The sequence below is a fragment of the Pteronotus mesoamericanus genome, unplaced genomic scaffold, assembly GCF_021234165.1.
Source record: "Pteronotus mesoamericanus isolate MK-2021 breed Mesoamerican mustached bat unplaced genomic scaffold, CSHL_Meso_final contig_116, whole genome shotgun sequence".
Classification (NCBI taxonomy): domain Eukaryota; kingdom Metazoa; phylum Chordata; class Mammalia; order Chiroptera; family Mormoopidae; genus Pteronotus; species Pteronotus mesoamericanus.
The window spans coordinates 10583121-10600808 of record NW_026555027.1 but is presented as its reverse complement, the minus strand read 5'-3'; the positions used below and the strand labels follow the sequence as shown (position 1 = coordinate 10600808).

The window sequence follows — 17688 nt, the reverse complement described above, 5'->3', positions numbered from 1 at the left end:
GGCCACCTAGACCAGTGGCTTTTAAAAGATTTGATTATAACAGCTGCAGAATCCTTTGTAAAACAAATTAAAAGCACAAAACAAAAAAGCAAAACAAATATGGGAAGAACCGCTCTGGCTAGGTGAGCGAGTAGCCTCCTCACAGCTGGGGAGACAGGACACCAGAGGCTCTGAAAAACATGCAGATGGAGGGACAGAGCCACCTGAATTTTCCTCCATCCCTGCCAGGGTGGGAGTTGCTGTCACTGGAAACTTCTCCAAACAGACCACACACTATCTTCTTGTTTTACATAGGTATCACAGTATGTGTGTTCTGTGACTAGATTTTAAAACTCAGGTCTAATTTATAGGCAGGAAAATGCACAAATTGTAGGGGTACAGGTTGATTTTCACATAGGCACTAACCCATATAATCATGACACAGAACATTCTATACCAGAGAGAAGCGTCTGTGGCCTGTCCTGCAGCCCCATTCAGCGCTGCTTGCAGTTGTCACACATTTCCTTCAGCTGCTGATCTGCTTTGTGCAGTTTCCACTTTCCTGTCTGGCTTCTTTCACCCAGAACCATGTTCCTGAAATCCACCTGTGCTGTGTGGCAGCGTCAGCATCTCTAGTACTACTGACTGCCCTTCCGATAAGGGTTCCATAGCAGAAGCAGGGTCACAGGGGTGACTTTTGTCCTGTCAATGAGCACTGGACATAGAGCAAAGTCTCTGTGCCATGTGTGTGTCTGCATGGGGACATGGCCCTGCTGGGGCTGCGGGACGTGCTGTCTTCACAAGTCTCCATATGGGACACTTGGCTCCCTTCCAGGCCCACACAGAGCACACGCATCCCAACGGGGGCATGGAGGGCCCCCTTTTCCCCTTATAAGCTTTGTGGACACACACGTGCAGTGAGGCAGATTCCCAAGTTGTGTGGAAGGCTTGCACAGATGCTGCTTCACATGGCCCTGTGCACGCCTTGCTGCTCCCTAAGCAGATTTCCTCCAGGTGCTGCCATCTTGGATGCTTGGTTTGCTCCCATTCAACATTTCTTAGAACTGTAGGTTTATGTCTATGGGCTGAGGTTTCCATCATGCTCCACAGCACCCATGTCCCTGCAGTATCCATGTCCCTGGAGCACCCATGGGTCTGCAGCACGATGGGCCTGTGCCCTGAGTCACTATTGTCGGCTGCCAGGTCTCCTCACCCTAGGCCCGAAAGGTGCCATGAACAGCAGGTGTGAGCGTGGCATCGTAGGCTGCTGCCTTCAGGATGTGTTTTGCTGGGGGTGCTCTTCCCCCAAAAATGCTATTTTAAAAGCTCAACACATGTTTTCTATGAACCCTTGAGCTCATCACTTTGTCTCACATACACTGGTGTTTGGTGGGAAGGAAGGTTCTAAATTGGGTGATTGTTTTTAATAGATACCTAACTGACCCCACACCATTCACTGAATAGTCTATCTATTCCTACTGATTCAAATACACACCAAGTTTATGCAAGCGAAACAGAATAGAACAAAACCAAGGCCACCTCCGTGCAGGTCCATTTCCCCACTCGTCCAGGACTCCTGTCTGATGGTTCCATCTCTCACCCAGGAGCATGTTTTTGTATATTTTTCTTTTTTCTTTTAGGTTCTGTTGGATTGTTTTTAATGACAGCAACCCCCCCCCCCGACACACACACACTTAAGTGGACAGAAGAGGTTACACACTCAGGGGACAGAACTCAGGGCTCAACAGAAGGGGTGCACAGCTGGCTACTGAGCTGGCTGCCCTGTCGCTCCGGAATGGGACCCCTAACCCTAGCTAGGCCCCCAGAGATGTCCAGACATGACAGTGGCTCCTGAAGTCCCCTTGTTTCCCAGCAGATGGCCTGTGGTCACCTGCTTCCTAGGCGAGGGTGCCATGAGGCATCACCTCCTGCCTGCCTGAGTCCCAATGAGCAGGACCACAGTCTCTCCATGGTCCCTTCTCTTCTGGTTTTCCATGAGCCTTCTGCTCAGCAATGGGGAAGATGGGCACTGCTTAGCAATGGGGTCTTGCTGTGTGGCACAGACACAGATGGACCACGTCCTGCCAGACCTCAGCACCACAGGACGAACCTATATACCAAGTCATAAGCAATGGAAAACCCATGAGACCATACCACATGCTTCCCCTGGCTCATATATGGCCTGAATGATCATTAGACAGCTATGCTCAAGAGCACAGTCACTTGCCTAGGACACCCTGCCTTACTGCAGCAATGGGTCACACGACTGCTACACCAGGAGTGCATGTGACCATAGTCTCCAATTTTACTCCTGTGTACTTGATCCACTGGCTCTCGTTATATGGCCATCAGTACCACCTGGAAGATTTGGTCAATCAACCAGACCCCACCCCAGAGTTTCTGATTCAAGCTGTCTGGGGGAAGGAGTAGCTGAGAACCTGCCTCTACAGAAAGTTCTCAGGTGATGGTGATTGTTCAGGACCCTCTGGAGAACCACTGCCCTGTACTATTCATAAAATAATGCAGTTGACACTCAGAAAGAAGGCAGCCCAGTGCTGTTCCTGTAGGCACATCATGCCAGCTCTACTGAAGGATGGCTTCAGGTCACAGCACACCACAGTCCCTGACCTCTGAGGCTCCCACCTTGGCTGGAATGAAAACATGTCTTCAAGAGCTCCAGCTCTAGGGTGCTCAAGAGACCAAACCTTCCTGAGGCTTCTTTGTATAGTGATAATCTGCTTTATTGTGGGTAGTTTCTGCCTCTCATGCAGAGCCCGGAGGTCTTACAGACATGGCACACACCACCAACACATGAAGCATTCAAAGTCAGAGGGCACCTAAGGAAGGCCAGCCAGACCCAACCCTATCACGTGTCCTTTTCAGTTCCCAAATGAGTCAAGGACAAAAGTGATGAGCATGCTGTTAAGACACCAGCCCTATGTTTTCCCTTCCCAGGTTAGTGTGAAATAGAAGGATGTCTTAACAGTGCACACTGGAGGCAGGTAGGGCAGAGACCAGTTGTGAGGACCAGCGTGACCACTCTTCCTACTTTATGTTAGCATAGTCTTCTTCTGAGAAACACAAAGGAGTCATAGCCAGTTGCTTCTACATTGTTGTATTTGTTACTTCTGGGAAAAAAATAGTGTATTCTGCTGTAAGAAAAGAAAATCAGCATCCCATAACACTTGCCAGGGCACAGACAGAAGTTCTCATTTTCCCCCCTAAAGGCAATAATTTGAGGGTATAACTTTATAATTTTATTAACATAAACATACATGGTTGTCACACGAGAGTGTCTCAGTCTTGTTACCCCATGAGATGACTAAGCGGTGACATTATCCTAGACAATGGGGATACATGTCAGGTGTGGCGGGAAAAGAAGACTGTTAAAAACTGCATGAAAATACATGGAACCTCCTCAGGTTTGAAAGAGATTTTATCATCATAAGTATGAAATTTTCTGCCCTATCTTAGGAATAGAAAGATTTCTCTTCAAGATTGGGAAATAGATAAGAAAGAGTACTTTAGAAATATTTCATGAGATGCTTCAAGGGCTGCAGTTGGAAGGATTTGGACATCACTCTAAATAAAGAGTATTTGTACAAGGCATTACTTTCAAGAAGAGAAAAGCTTCTTTTCTTAGCAAGGGAGTAAATGATCATTTTTACATCTAAAATATAGAAGCATTCATGATCTGAAGTGTTTACATTTACTTCTATGAACTTGGCCATAGATCCATGATTCCTGAAAAGTTAGTTAAAATACAAATTAAATATTAAATCTTTTATCTATCAAAGGAAAAAAAATTTTCATATAAAACATAAATCAAATACCGTTATGACTTTGGTTATGACAAACTATTTCTGGAAACACTTTTTTCCCCCAGGAAATATAAATAAGAGATACAATTTGTCTCAGTATGGCACCAACAATCAGCCCACTATATACATCTTGCGGATATTTGATTCTACTCATTATTTGCCAAAACGTGTTCACTGAAGGATTCTGAACTAACAGAATACATTAGTTCATTTACAGGACAGGCAAAAACCCAAAATTTTGTTATTTATAAGCTATAAAATTCAGATCAGTTTTATAAACATTTTTCAACTATTATACATTCCACATCTGCTTATCACAAAGGAGTCACATTCACTGGCCTTCCCAGAAATAAAAGAATTATGTTATTTCTCAAGATAAGTATCAAACTCCAAAACTGCACATTCTCCATCCAGTAATAATATACAAGTATTAACCTTATTCTGATACGCAGATCGCACTCTGCATTCATACTACTGGAAGCCAACAGCTCACCTGTTTCCTTGAGAGGTCAACATTCCCAAACAAAGCCGCTCTCCACATTGAGAGTGCAGAGCCTCGCTCCATAGGGATGGCCGATGTTTTTGAGCATAAGAATCACATTCCCACACCTACCCCAGTATCACTGATGACAAACATCTGTAAAATTACATGTTCACTTTTCTACATAATAACACTTTAACATTAGACTAATAGTTGACCCTGATCCTTAAAAAGGAACCGGATTATTGAAACAAAGCACCCCGTATGAATACTCTCGTCTGAATGTCTAGAACTATCTATAAGCTAGACACCCTGTCCACTTTCCTATTCCTGGGCAAAACACAAACTGCTGCAGTGAGTCCTCCCGACACTTCCCGATGACCTGCACCCACCCTGCTCCTCGCCCTGGTCTCCATGGGCTTTGTGTGGACTGAGTCCATTCTCCTTACTGGGGCAGCCTTGGCCAGACCCCAGCACCCCCTTACCTCTGAACAGAGCGGCTATGAGGTCGGGCAGGGCTGGGTGGATGTAGCTATCAGACAGATGGTCACTCTCTCCGCTTAGAGAAGGAGAAAATTAGAGTGGTGTTTTGTTCTAAACCAAAGGAGGCTACAAATCCCATTGGCCTCAGGTTGGAAACCTCGTGACATGGGACCAGGCACATGTGACCTACTTTTTGCCCAACTCCCCTGATTCTGTTGGAGGGGTGCGCCTGGCACGCATGTGCTGTCACTTCAATGACTCTTTCCCCCAAACAGGGGTGACCGCACAAATGCCTGCAGGATATCCAGTGCAGCAGCTAAGCCCTTGGAAAGGAAAGGGTGGGTAGGGGGATCTCATGACCCAATATTAATCAAAACACAGCTCTTAAGACTTGAGCTGTCACTGCCACTGTCAGCTGTCTGCTGTGGATGGGCCTCACATGAAGCCAGTCCTACCGATGCACAGCGGGCTTGGCCATGGGACTGCAGGCTGAGGCTCTTCTTCAGCAGGATGAAGGGCCTGAAATGGCACCAACTGCGAATTCTCACCTTCCCATTTTTTCTTCATTATGATCTAGAGCTTCCAGGTCCAGCCCTAAAAGCAAGCCACGCACAGAAGCTCAGTAATAGGTGAGCCCTGTGTGTCCTTCAGAGCCACCCAGATGTAAGGGCTCTGACATGGGCAGTACGCGGTGGAAGGGTGAACCAAGACCCTGGGAGAGAACATGGAGAATGCATGCTGGTCTACCCATCAGGATGGGCACTTCCACCACCAAGCAGGAGAAAGTTGCCCTCTTGCTCCAACTTTTACTGAGTTATTACCTATATCTCATCATCTCACACAAAATCAGGTGCAGATAAATGACAAAACCTGTATCAGCCCTGACCAGCATGGCTCAATTGGTTGAGCAATATCCCACAAGGTAAAAGTCATTGGTTCAATTCCCAGTCAGGGCACATGACTGGGTTGTGGGCTGGTCCCTGGTTTGGCTGTGTGAGAGAGGCAACCGATCAATGTTTCTCTCTCTCTGTTTCTTCCTTCCTTCCCCTCCCTCCAAAAATATATAAATATAATCTTTAAAAAAAAAACAACACGTATCAGATAGTGATAAAAACATGGATACAGAGTGGCTGTGAGGACAGGCATGCCTTTGGCCAGGGAGCACTGAACTGGCCACTTTGTACCCATAGTCTCTGCCACGGCTTTCAAATACCCACAAAGGTGCACAGACACAAGGGGGAAACATGTAGATATCACTGACCAAGGTCAGCCTGATTGTTCCTTGCAGGATAAAATAGTTAAAATAACACAAGTACTCAATACAATATACAAATGATATATTATAAAATTGTACACCTGAAACATCTATAATTTTATTAACCAATGTCACCCTGATCAACTCAATAAAAATATTTTTAAAAATAGATAAAATAACATAAGTACCAGATGCTCATTGCAGAAAAATAATAAAAAATGCACATATGCAAAAAATAACATAATTATCCAGAAAGACCACCAGTGGTAGTGATATATTTTTGAAGTTTACCTATTTATACTTTTTTCCAAAGATGTGTGTTAATATAATTTTAACAAAAATAGCATCAAACCACCCATGATTGTCCTGTTTTTCCCACCACTATACATAAAATATTTTCCTATGTCAATATATTTAAATATAAATAATAGTGATCAAATTCCCATGGCATTCTATTTTATACATAAGATGTCATGTGTTTTCATGCATAAGAATGTAACCAATCTGCTACTATTGTGTATCCATGTTTTTGTATTGTTGCATTAAACAATGTTTTAATAATAATCTTTCGGTGTACATCTTCATATCCTCTTATATCTTTGGAATGCATATTTATAGATATAATTTCTGGGTCAAGGGATACATGTACTTGAAGCTCTGGCAAACAGTGACAAACTGTCTCGCCAGCTGCACTTCATGTGTACACTGCCCTCCTGCACCAGGGCAGGCTCCGTTGTAGGTGTCTGACTTCGCTGAGTCCTGGGGACATCAACATTCAGTGTCCAGGCAGAGGAGGAAAATGCTAACAGTGAACATTAATACACATCTTGCTGTGTGTCTGGCACTGTATACTAACTCACTTCTCCCAGAAGCTCTCCACATAGGATCTGTCCTTAATCCTCTAGTAACAGCAGCACAATTGCTTATGGCTTGCTCATGGTCAAAATGGTCGGGCCATCAAGGGCACATGCTCTTGCCCATGGGGTGTCCAACAGCATCAAATATCACTAAGACAACATAGGGGAGGACTGGACGCTGACCTTTGGGTCTGGTCGGGGCAGCTCTGTGGTCCTTGATAAGGCAGGTCTTGTGTAAGGTGAACAAGTGGTGACAGCAAGGCCAGTTGTCAAAGGGACAGAGACGGGTGGTTACTGCAAGTGGTTGTGGTGCCAAAGGGCATGCCCACCTGTTCATGTGTAGTGGAAACAGACGGGCAGCAAGGCAAAAGCCAAACCCCTGAAGAGATGAGAGGAAAGAAAGCAGCATGCAGAAGGGACATGAAGGACCAGGTCACCAGCAGAAGAGGAGGAGCTAAGGGTGCAGGGACCACAAAGGAGAAGAGGAAACATGGCCCACAGGTTGAGGAAAGATGGGGGGTGGTGGCATCTAGGGCCCAGGGGCATACAAGCTACCACTAAGTAAGCGGAATGCTGCTAAGAGGGACAAGGCCGAGGGAGAACTAAGGATGTGAGTACAGGCAATTTCAAGGGTAGGGGGAGTACCATCAGTGGAGAGGGGAGGGGAGGAGAAGAAGGGGTACGATGAGAGGGCAGAGGAAGCACACTGTGAGCACTACACCCCTGGGGGGTTGGCCAGCTCTGGGTGCTCAGTCGCTTTGTGTTCATTGGAATGAGTTGGGCTAAGTGGTCAGTCATCTCCTCCATAGTTGTGGGTTTTCTGTCTTAGTGGATTCCACTCATTACTTGTGTGGCCATGTCCTGGGCATACATGGGGTGATATGCTTACCAAGGAGCACATGGGTACTTGGCAAATGTGGCCAGGCCGAGGGCAGACAATAAGCAATGCGGCTCTTTTGAATGTGCGCAGGCTAGACAGGAAACACAAAGCCCAGCAGGGATCCCCTTCGGCTCCTGGCTCCTGGCCTGGGGGTGTTCCCAGCCCATCCTCCACCATGTACCAGAAGAACTCTGGTCAGCCCCAGCTCCGGTTTCCATAACCAGCCTCACTCTTGACCACAGCCCTGGGACACACCAGTTGTGTGAAAGGAGCCATTTCCTTAGGCTCCTCTCCAAACCCAGAGCACACTGGCAGTCTTCTGTGACCAGTCACTGACGTGCAGCCGACACAGGCACCTGCAGGCTGAAATGGTTTTAACCTTCCTCCATGGAAAGAAGAACAAAGCAAAGATCACAACAGCATAGGACAAGGCTTATGGAATTGGGTCAAGCACCATGGGATTAAAAATGCTGAACTGCAATTCAAAAAACACCAAAACTGGACAGGCAGCCTCTAGGCAGGGTGGGCAAGGCAGCTGGTGCTGAGAAGACTGGTGAACCTTCAGAGAGTTAATGAGGGGGTCCTTGTTAAGTCTTGTTATTTTTAAGATGCACATGCACCCAGGGGGTACGTTAACTCAGAACCTTTCTAATGTTTGTGTTGGGAATCTGGGTTAACACATGAAACAGCTTGAAGCAGACTCCCTGTGGCCGCTGCTGTGGCCATAGGTTAATAAAACAATCTCAGGTGTACTCTTAACACTTTGGCAGTGCCTCTTAATGTAATACACGTGGACGAATAATCTAGAACTGGGTTCGAGAGGGCCAAGGCACATGAGCTGCAGAAGGAACCTCTGAGGTCTCGTTTTATAGGTAGAAGCAGGCCAGAGAAAGTCAGTCCTGCAGGCTCAGAACTTTGAGACCCATTAGGGAGAATGTGGACCTTTGGGTGGACTGTACAGCAGCACAAAAAACACACACTCCTGCATACGTGCACACTAGCATAGAGGCACACATGCTCCTGTGCACACGCTCCACCCACACTCATGCACACACGCTCCTGTGCAAATGCACATGCATCCTTATATCAGAACACACAAGCACATACACTCCTGCAAGCATGCACTCATGCTTCTATGTGTTTCTGACACACTCTCATAGATACTGGCACACATGCTCCTGCACACATGATACTGTACATGTGCTCACAAGCTTCTGTACACATGCATGCTCATTCCCACACACATGCTCTGCACACATGCACACATTCTTGCACATGTTCCTGCACCCATACATACATACTCTCCTGCACACATACTCCTGCACCCCCAGACACACACACTCATGCATACTAGGGCTGTCAGCAGGGCCAGGCCAATGTGTATTGCTTAGCACAGGACTATGCACGTGGCTAGTGCTCACTCACAGGTAACCAGTAAAGAAGCTGACAACAGACCCAGCTCTTCAGATTCCCCACCCAGCATTCTTTACAAAATGGCAGGATGAAGGTCTATGGGAGTAAAAACGTGGAACACTTACAGGAAAATAGTTCCCATTTTTAAGGGTTCCTGTGCTCAACAAAAAATTCAAAGCAAAGAGCCATGGAGAAACATTTCTGCTTCAGCGTTGACCTGCTACTGCAAATGCAGACCAGCTTCTTCAAATGCCAGCTCAGCACAACATGACTTCTCAAGAGCCAACAGGGCAAGAGTTTCCCACATTATCACATTATCGACTGCTTTTGTCACATATTTCCTTTAATGGTCTGTCTTTCTCCCAGGCACTGCTCCCTAGCTGACACCCTGTCATGGACTAAAGAGAGTGAGATGCAGGTTGGACCACATGGAACATACTTCATTTTCAAAGGTGAGTCTGACTTTGTTACATACATTCTTGGTAAACAAACAAATAAGCAAACAAAAGATACTTTACAGAAACTCACCTTCCCCCATAAGCAGCTCTAAGAGTCAGAGCAGATCCATAGACACAAATGTTCAGACTTGTTGTAACTTAGAGCATCATAACTGGAACTGGTGATTTACAGAAGGCCTGACTTTTGTCTTGAAGCTCACCTACCTAAAACACAAAAACACAAAAACACAATGCATATGAGCTTACAAATTCATGACCCTGCCCACTAGGTTTAAGAGAATGGCTTTCTTGCATTCAATAGAGCAGCAAATGTGTTGTAAGTATTCAGGTACAACCCTAATGAGGCAGCTTGAAACATGAGGAGGCTTCTGTTTTATAAATGAGAAGTCCAAAAGAAGTTTTTTGGTAAAACTGTGCAAACTTTTGGGAATGTAAATAAAACACTCAACTTTGTACTTACAATATTTAATATATTTTATATGTATTTATACTGATTTTAAAATAACATTTATGAAATTATATATTAATTTAAGCACATAGCTGGTTTTCACTTTCAGGCCTAATATAATAATTTAATTCAAACTCTTCCATTTCAGTATGCAATTTTGTCTAAATACAGCTGCCTTCTGTACCATCTGATGTTTTTCTAGAGTGCATCACTTTTGCTCTGGTCTAAGTTTCTTGACTTTCTACACTTTGGATTCACATTTGTAGCTCAAACTGGAAATTTAATCCCCAGTCACAAGTACCCATTTTTATAAAATCACCCTCTTTGCTGTGTTTTTCAATCTATCCCATAGGTGTATATTTATGACCTTTACAAATTATTGCTTTAGACATCTTAAAAGGTTTGTTCACAACAGTGTCCCAACATTTGGAATTGTGAGATCATAGCACCAAAAATAACTAGAAACCTATGCTAAATGTCTTTGCCTTTCTGTGAGTCAATCAGGTAACCACTTCAGGCAATAAACAACAGCAATGACTGAATTTGTCTCAAGCTAACATGTCTTATCCATATAATATGTTGAGGTGCAACATGGAATGTGAGAAAATACCACATGTAAGGAAATTCCATGTAAGATAACATTGAGTAAAACCTCCCTTTCATATGGGCACACACAGCATTCCCTTGGGAAGACAGTCACATACAAGTGTAGTCAAAGGTTTAATGTGTTACTGATCAGAGGATCAGAGAGGTCTTGATTGTTGAGTTAGGCTTAAAGTCAATGAGTGAGAATTCACCAGAAAACAACGGAAGACTTCTTAACAGGGGGCTAAGACAATTCAAAGAGGAAAGAACAGTCTTTGTAACATACAGTGCTGGAAAAGCTGGGTATCCACATGCAAAAGAATGAACTTGGACCCTTACGTTACACCATATACAAAAATTAACTAAGAATGGATGAAAGACCTAGACTTTTGAGCTAAACTTATAAAACTTTTAGAAGAAAACATTGAAAAAATCTTTACGAGATTGAATTTGTCAATGATTTCATGGATATGACACAATGCACAGACAAGCAAAAATACAGATGAATTAGACTTCCTCAAAATTAAAAACTTTTACGTATCAAAGGGCACTAATTAGAAAATGTAATCCACAGAATAGGAAAAAACATTTGTAAATCATATATCTGAGAAGGGATCAATATCCAGACTGCATAGAGAACTCTCACAATTCAACAATTTTAAAAAAACAACAAAAAATGTGCAAAGGATTTGAATCCATATCTCTCTAAGGAAGATATACAAATGGCCAATAAGCACATGAAACATCATTAGTCATTAGAAAAATGCAAATCAAAACCACAATGAAAGACCACTTCACACCCACTTAGGATGGCAATAATAGAAGTAGTAGGAAGAAAGGAGAAGGAAAAGAAGAGGGGGAGGAGGAGGAAGAGGAGGAAGAGGAGGAAAAAAACAGAAAATAATGTGTCAGCAAGGATATGGAGAAACTAGAATTACCATACATTGCTGGTACAAATATAAAATGGTATAGCCACTTTGGAAAACAGTCTGGAAGTACCATAAAAATTAAACAGAGTTACCATATGATGTAGCAATTCTACTCCTCAGTATATAATGATGAGAACTGAAGACATGTTCATACAAAAACTTGTACATGAATGTTCACAGCAGCATCATTCATAATTGCCAAAATGTGGAAAAACCCAAGTATCTACCAATTGATAAGTAAACAAAATGTGACATATTCATACAATGAAATATTATTTAGCCACAAAAAAAAAGAAATGAAGAACTGATAGATGCAACATGGATGAACCTGCAAAACAGTATGCTGAGGGAAGGAAGCCAGACACAGAAAGCCAAGTACTATCTCATCCCACTTATATAAAATGTGCAGAACAGGCAATTCAGAGACAAAAAGTAGTCCAGTGGTTCCAAAAGCTGAGTAAAGAGGGGAATGGGAATGCCTAATAACGAGCATTAGGTTTCCTTCTGGGTGATGAATGTACTTGTAATTAGATAGTGGTGATGGGTGTACAACTTTGTAAATATTCTAGAAACTACTAAAATGTACACTTTAAAGGTGTGAATTTTATGGTATGTGAATAATATTCAACTAAAAAAAGGTAATAAAAACTTAAAATTTTTTTTAAAGCAATGGAATAAACCTCCCATTAAACATGGCAAAATTAACATGTGTTTATCTCCACCTCACAGAAACTGCACTAAAATGACACAAGATAAAATGGCACAGACTCACAAGCACTAAGAAATCAGGAGAATCAAGAACAACCAACAAAGTTGTCAACAGAACTCTGGAATCTGGGCAGTGGATGAAAGAAGCCACTAGGTAACTCTGGTTCACACCACAGATTCTAGAAGGCTGACACATGTCTCTCAATGTAAGACACAGAGGTCAGAGAGTAGAAACAGAAATCATAATTTACATTTTCTGTAAGGAAGCTTTAGGCCCTGAGAAATCCTAATCAGTAGATAAGTACTCTTCTCTTCCAGTGGACACCTGAAGACGGTTACCCATTCAGGGTATGACAACTAGCAGTTCTGAAGATAGGGAAATGCTGAAATTAAAACCACGGCGTTAGAAAACAAGACAAACAATGAAACCTCTTACCCCCTTCTCCCTAAGAGGTTCTCAGAATGCCAGCAGACAAGGATTATTCCCTCAGTAAATTCTATACAACAGAAACAGTACAGACAGAAATCTCTGATACCAATGTAATCAAGCCAGAACTTAATGAACTTTAACCAAAGGACAATTTACATTGTTTTAGAAACATCCAAAGGAAACTAGTTTGTTAACTATAAATAGCCTTATGTCACTAAATGGGTAAGGAATACCACAAGACCAGCAATCTGGGCAGTGATGTGACAGACACATTCATGAAATACCTCAGTTCTTACATCACCAACATGTGCCAAGGAGCCAGGGCCACTAGGTACCCTGTGCAGTTGATGAAGTAATAATAAAAACTCAAGAGAGGAAAGGCTCTGATGTTTGCTTTTCAAAACTAAACTTGTTTTAGGAAGGGAGACAGATTGAATGAGAGACATGACGCCTTTCCTCACCATTATAGCCCTCCTTCACTACATGACCCACTTAGGAACAGGAGAAGCCACGGTTTTAAACACCTTGTTGAAAAGGCCGCCATGACAAATCAGCCTCAAAGGACTAGTCCCTTTGTCTTCCCATACACCCTGGTCTTGCCAGGAGAGGGTGAGTGAGGGGAGGGCAGCTGAGTATGGTGTGGAGATAGAGAGGGACCGCGTTGGGTCGGGTATTTTAGGCCATTTTAAGAATGAGTGCAGGTGGAATCTGCAGGAAACCAGGTTCTGAGGAGGTTTGGAGGGAGTAAAAATAAGCATGATGAATCATGGTATTTTAACACAAGCAACTTCGTTGCTGGTGTGGAAAACAGACTGAAGACAAAGAGGGACAGGAGAAGAAGCCAGAAGAGAATTTAAGAAATAAAGCAATAGTCCAGCCAAGAGATAATATCACTCACTGTATGTGCACTGAGGAAGTATGCAGTGGCTGGGAATTCAGTCTGATGAGCAACACCCAAGCCAAATCAGCAAATGGCCCATCCAGCAGAAGATGCCAACATGCCATTCTGTTACAGTTCACATGATCTAGTGACAATGTAATGAAGAGGCAGAATACATGAAAACACACAAACATGATAGTGTGTGTGTGTGTGTGTAAAATGCGGCACCTGCCATTTAGAGGTTATTCCTCCTCCAACTCTCAGAGAACAACAAAAAATTGACTATGTTCTGACTCACTGTGCAAGTTTCAACAAATGAAAGACAGGAAATCAACAGACAAGGCTTTCCACCCACTGGGCAATTAAATTAGAAATCATTAGCAAAAGATAACTTTGTAATCCCCCTAGACAGAACATCTTTTTCCATGATTCTCAATAAGAAATAAGCAGCACAACATAATAATGAAATTAGAAAATAATTAGACCGCAACAATAACAAAATTACTCTATGTCTGAATTTGAGGTAAGCAGCTAAGAGAAAGCTCACAGGAAAAGTAACAGCTTTAAAAGCATATATTATGAATAAAGAAAGGCAAAAATTAGTGAGAAAAAAGTCCAATTCAAGAAGTTAGAAAAATAACAAAAATACCCACAGAAAGTAGAAAGAAGGTAATAATAAAGAATAAATCATAAAAGAAACAAGAGCCAATTGAGGAAATGGACAAATACAAAATTTACTTCTTAAAAAAAAGGGTCTAAAAATACACAAACTGCTGATGACATTGATTGGGAAAAATAACCCAGAAGGTACAGATGATATAATAATTTAGAGGAAGACAAGGGCTCCTGTTTCTGGACAAGATAAAGGAGACACATTTCTCCCTAGTCTTCCTGCTGAGTCTACTAAAACTCTGAACAGTAAATATAAAAGAAACATGAAAGAGAAAAACAATCAACAAATGCTGAACACTGAGAGGACACAGATATTAGAATTCTTTGACAAATACGGTAAAACACCCATCACAAAAATGCTTCAAAGAGCATTTATTAACATGCTTATGTTCATAACAGAGAAAGAGAGGAGAAGAACAACCTAAATACTACAAAAAGTCAATCAAAATGAAATAAACAATCTCCATATCCCTATAGTCATTAAAGAAATTGCATTTATAATAAAAAGTTCCAGAAAAACAAGTCTCCAGGCCCAGATAGCTTTACTGGAGAATTTCAACAAACATTTACAGAAGAGTGAGCACCAATCTTAAACAATCTTTTAGAGGAAGTAGAATATGGTCCTACTCATTTTGTGAGGCTCCTCTCACTGATATCAAAACCAGAGATACAGAGAGTACAGAAAAAGAAAACTATAGGTCAATCTGTCTCATGAACAGAGACACAAATGTTTTTAAAATTTAAATGAACAAAACAAACCCAACGATGTGTAAGAGAATGCCATGACCAAGTAGGATTTATCCAGGTGTGCAAGACTGGCTCCACATCAAAAATCATTCAATATAATTTACCATATCTACAAGCTAAGCTAACACTGTGCCGAACAAAGGTCAGAGGGTCTGTGAAACATTCAACAATGTTCTCAATTCCTCTCTGGGCCAAACTTCCCTAGACCACAGTGTGCATGCATGGCCAAGCACTTGCTCTACCCAACCGAATGTGGGCACAGGTGGCACAGATTGATTCATTGCTCAGGTGACAAGTGTCTTCAAGATGTACAGCAGGACTTCAACTGACCTGAGACTGATGGGTGTGACATGTGCAAGCCACAGAGATCTAGGTCATGCTGACAGTATGAAAGCCAGTGGGGGGATGGGGCCTCCATACAGTGGGCTGGAAAATGACATCAGAGGTTGGGACAACAGTCACAAAAGCTACAATTACTGCCTGCCAGAGCAGGAGCAGACAGTTTCCTGACAGTTAGGAGGGTGCTTTCATTTCGAGGGGCCATACTGAAGAAGGTACACAAAGGAGAAGGAGCCAGGAGAGAACAGAGCATGGGCTGGTGGCAGCACAGATGGAAGAACCTGATGGGAGGACTGGAGGGCGGATGGTGCAGCTTCCCTACAGCCAGGAGGGCAGACACCCTCAGAACTTTTGATCTCAAGACCCCTTTACTCTCTTAAAAATCACTGGGGACACCAAAATGCTTTTGTTTGTGTGGGTTCTATCACTACTTACCTTACTAGAAATGAAAACTGAGGAATTTTAAATATTTTATGTAATAATTTAAAAATAACAATAACAAACCCAATACAAGTTAACATAAGTAGTATTTTATGACCAGTATTTTCCAAAAACTAGTGAGGAAGTATGGCACTGGTAATAGAAGTCTTAATAGAAGACAGTACGGTTACCATACCTGCTTCTGCATTTTATCTGTTGTGATATGAGTGTTTGGGTTGAAGTATGTGAAGACAATTAGCCTCAAATGGACATGTAGTTGAAAAAGGGAGAGAGACTTCCATGGCCTTTTCAGATGGTTAGGGACAATCTTCTTTGCCACAACACCAAAACTCAACAGTGGTGATTTCTTAAAGGCTAGTTGCAGAGTGCACTCTGAAACCACAGGAAAACCACATCAATGATCTTTCTAAACTATTACATTTTAAAAGGCGTTGGTCCACCTAAACCTTGAATATACCTTTTACCAAGACATGGTTTTTATGACATCATATATTGGTCATTGGAAAATACTGGTTCCCTCACTTATGCCAATCTCCACGTGTTACACATTTTACTAAACAATAGTAAACATCACATTCGTTATATTACCACCGAACTCATCGGGAAAGTCTTGAGATATTCTGGATCTGTAGGTAATAGCAGATAAAAGTTCTGGAAAATTTTAACTTTTGAGCTCAAAGGTCATTGGGGCAACAAAACCCTCAGTTGTTTCCCCTGAAGTGACAGGCTAATGTCAGTCCTTTCTGAGAAAATATTGGTCAAATACCCAAGTCCAACAGCTGTTAGCCAGTCATTCCACCAAGTGGAAGCAGTGTCCCTGATGGGTGTGGCCTCCTGCTCACCAGCTGCACAGGTGTGCTTTCTGGATGGCCCTGTGCTCAAGGACCAGCAGAACTCCCTGTCACTCACAATGCTGAAGGCTCACGATCTGATACAAGGAATGCTTCTACTCTTCATCAAAGCCATCATCAAGTGTGGCTAGAGCTTTCTTTTAATCATGAGTAAGTCTAGCTAGGAACACAGCAACCACTAGAGGAGCCTGGGGTCATGCCCTGAATGGTGCTCAGGCAGCAGTTTAAACTGCCATTGGCTTATACGGCACACAATGAGAAGGGAAAGTCACAATGCAGCAATACTATGGAAACTAATTTTTGACCTTGCAGTCCCCAGAAAGAATCCACAAGCCATGCTCTGAGGACCAGAGCAACTGAGGATAAAACTGAGTGAGAACACATTTGAGTGACAAATACTTGTTAAAATTCAACTTCATGACAAGGATCTAATTAAGGATGTGGCCAACACACCTGCAGTCAGCTTGGGTGGCCATAGCAAAAAAGCACAGTATGGTATCTTACACAAAAGAAGTTTACTGTCTAACAGTCCTGGAGGCTGGATATCCAAGATCAAAGTATCATAAGGCTAATTCCTCTGAGGCCTCTCTTCTTGGCATGTAGATAGCCATCTCCTCCCTGTGTCCTCATATGATTGTCCCTCTGTAATTGGCCCTATTCAAATCTGACTGGTGTCCCTGACCTCCTCTTCTCATAGGGATGCCAGTCAGATTGAAGTAGGGCCTACCCTAATGGCCTCATTTACCTCCTTAAAGGCCCTACCTCCAAATAGCCACAGTGGAAGTTAGGGCTTCAGCCTATGAATTTTGGAGGACACAAATCAGTTCACAGCACCCTCCATCCAAACTGCTAACATAACACTTTCAGTTGGTAATGAGGGAGACCTAAAGACTCTTAAGTGGAGAGTCTTTGTCTCTCCTTTTAAGAGAATTCCGTCTTTGTTTTCCATGTAATGCCCAGGGTTTTAATGGCACTCAGTTGGAGGAACAGGAAAGTACCTCCACTCTGTCATCCTGGAAGCAGAAGCCTAT

General features: G+C 42.8%; 1 protein-coding gene across 6 annotated transcripts in view; it reads right to left on the bottom strand.

Annotated features, from left to right (window-relative positions):
- The window catches only part of PCBP3 (poly(rC) binding protein 3), a 215770-nt gene that overhangs the window by 54804 nt on the left and 143278 nt on the right, over window positions 1-17688 (bottom strand). For 2 of the 6 annotated variants that reach the window (XM_054579216.1, XM_054579224.1), the window contains exons 3-4: window positions 9698-9831; window positions 7060-9265 (exon numbers count right to left, since the gene is read on the bottom strand). In XM_054579216.1, coding sequence (XP_054435191.1) covers window positions 7060-7285 — 226 coding nt within the window. In that variant the 5' untranslated portion in view covers window positions 7286-9265; window positions 9698-9831. Of the gene's footprint in view, window positions 1-5219; window positions 5359-7059; window positions 9266-9697; window positions 9832-17688 lie in introns of those variants that run through there. The other 4 variants (XM_054579258.1, XM_054579249.1, XM_054579232.1 and 1 more) reach the window with 3 other exon arrangements.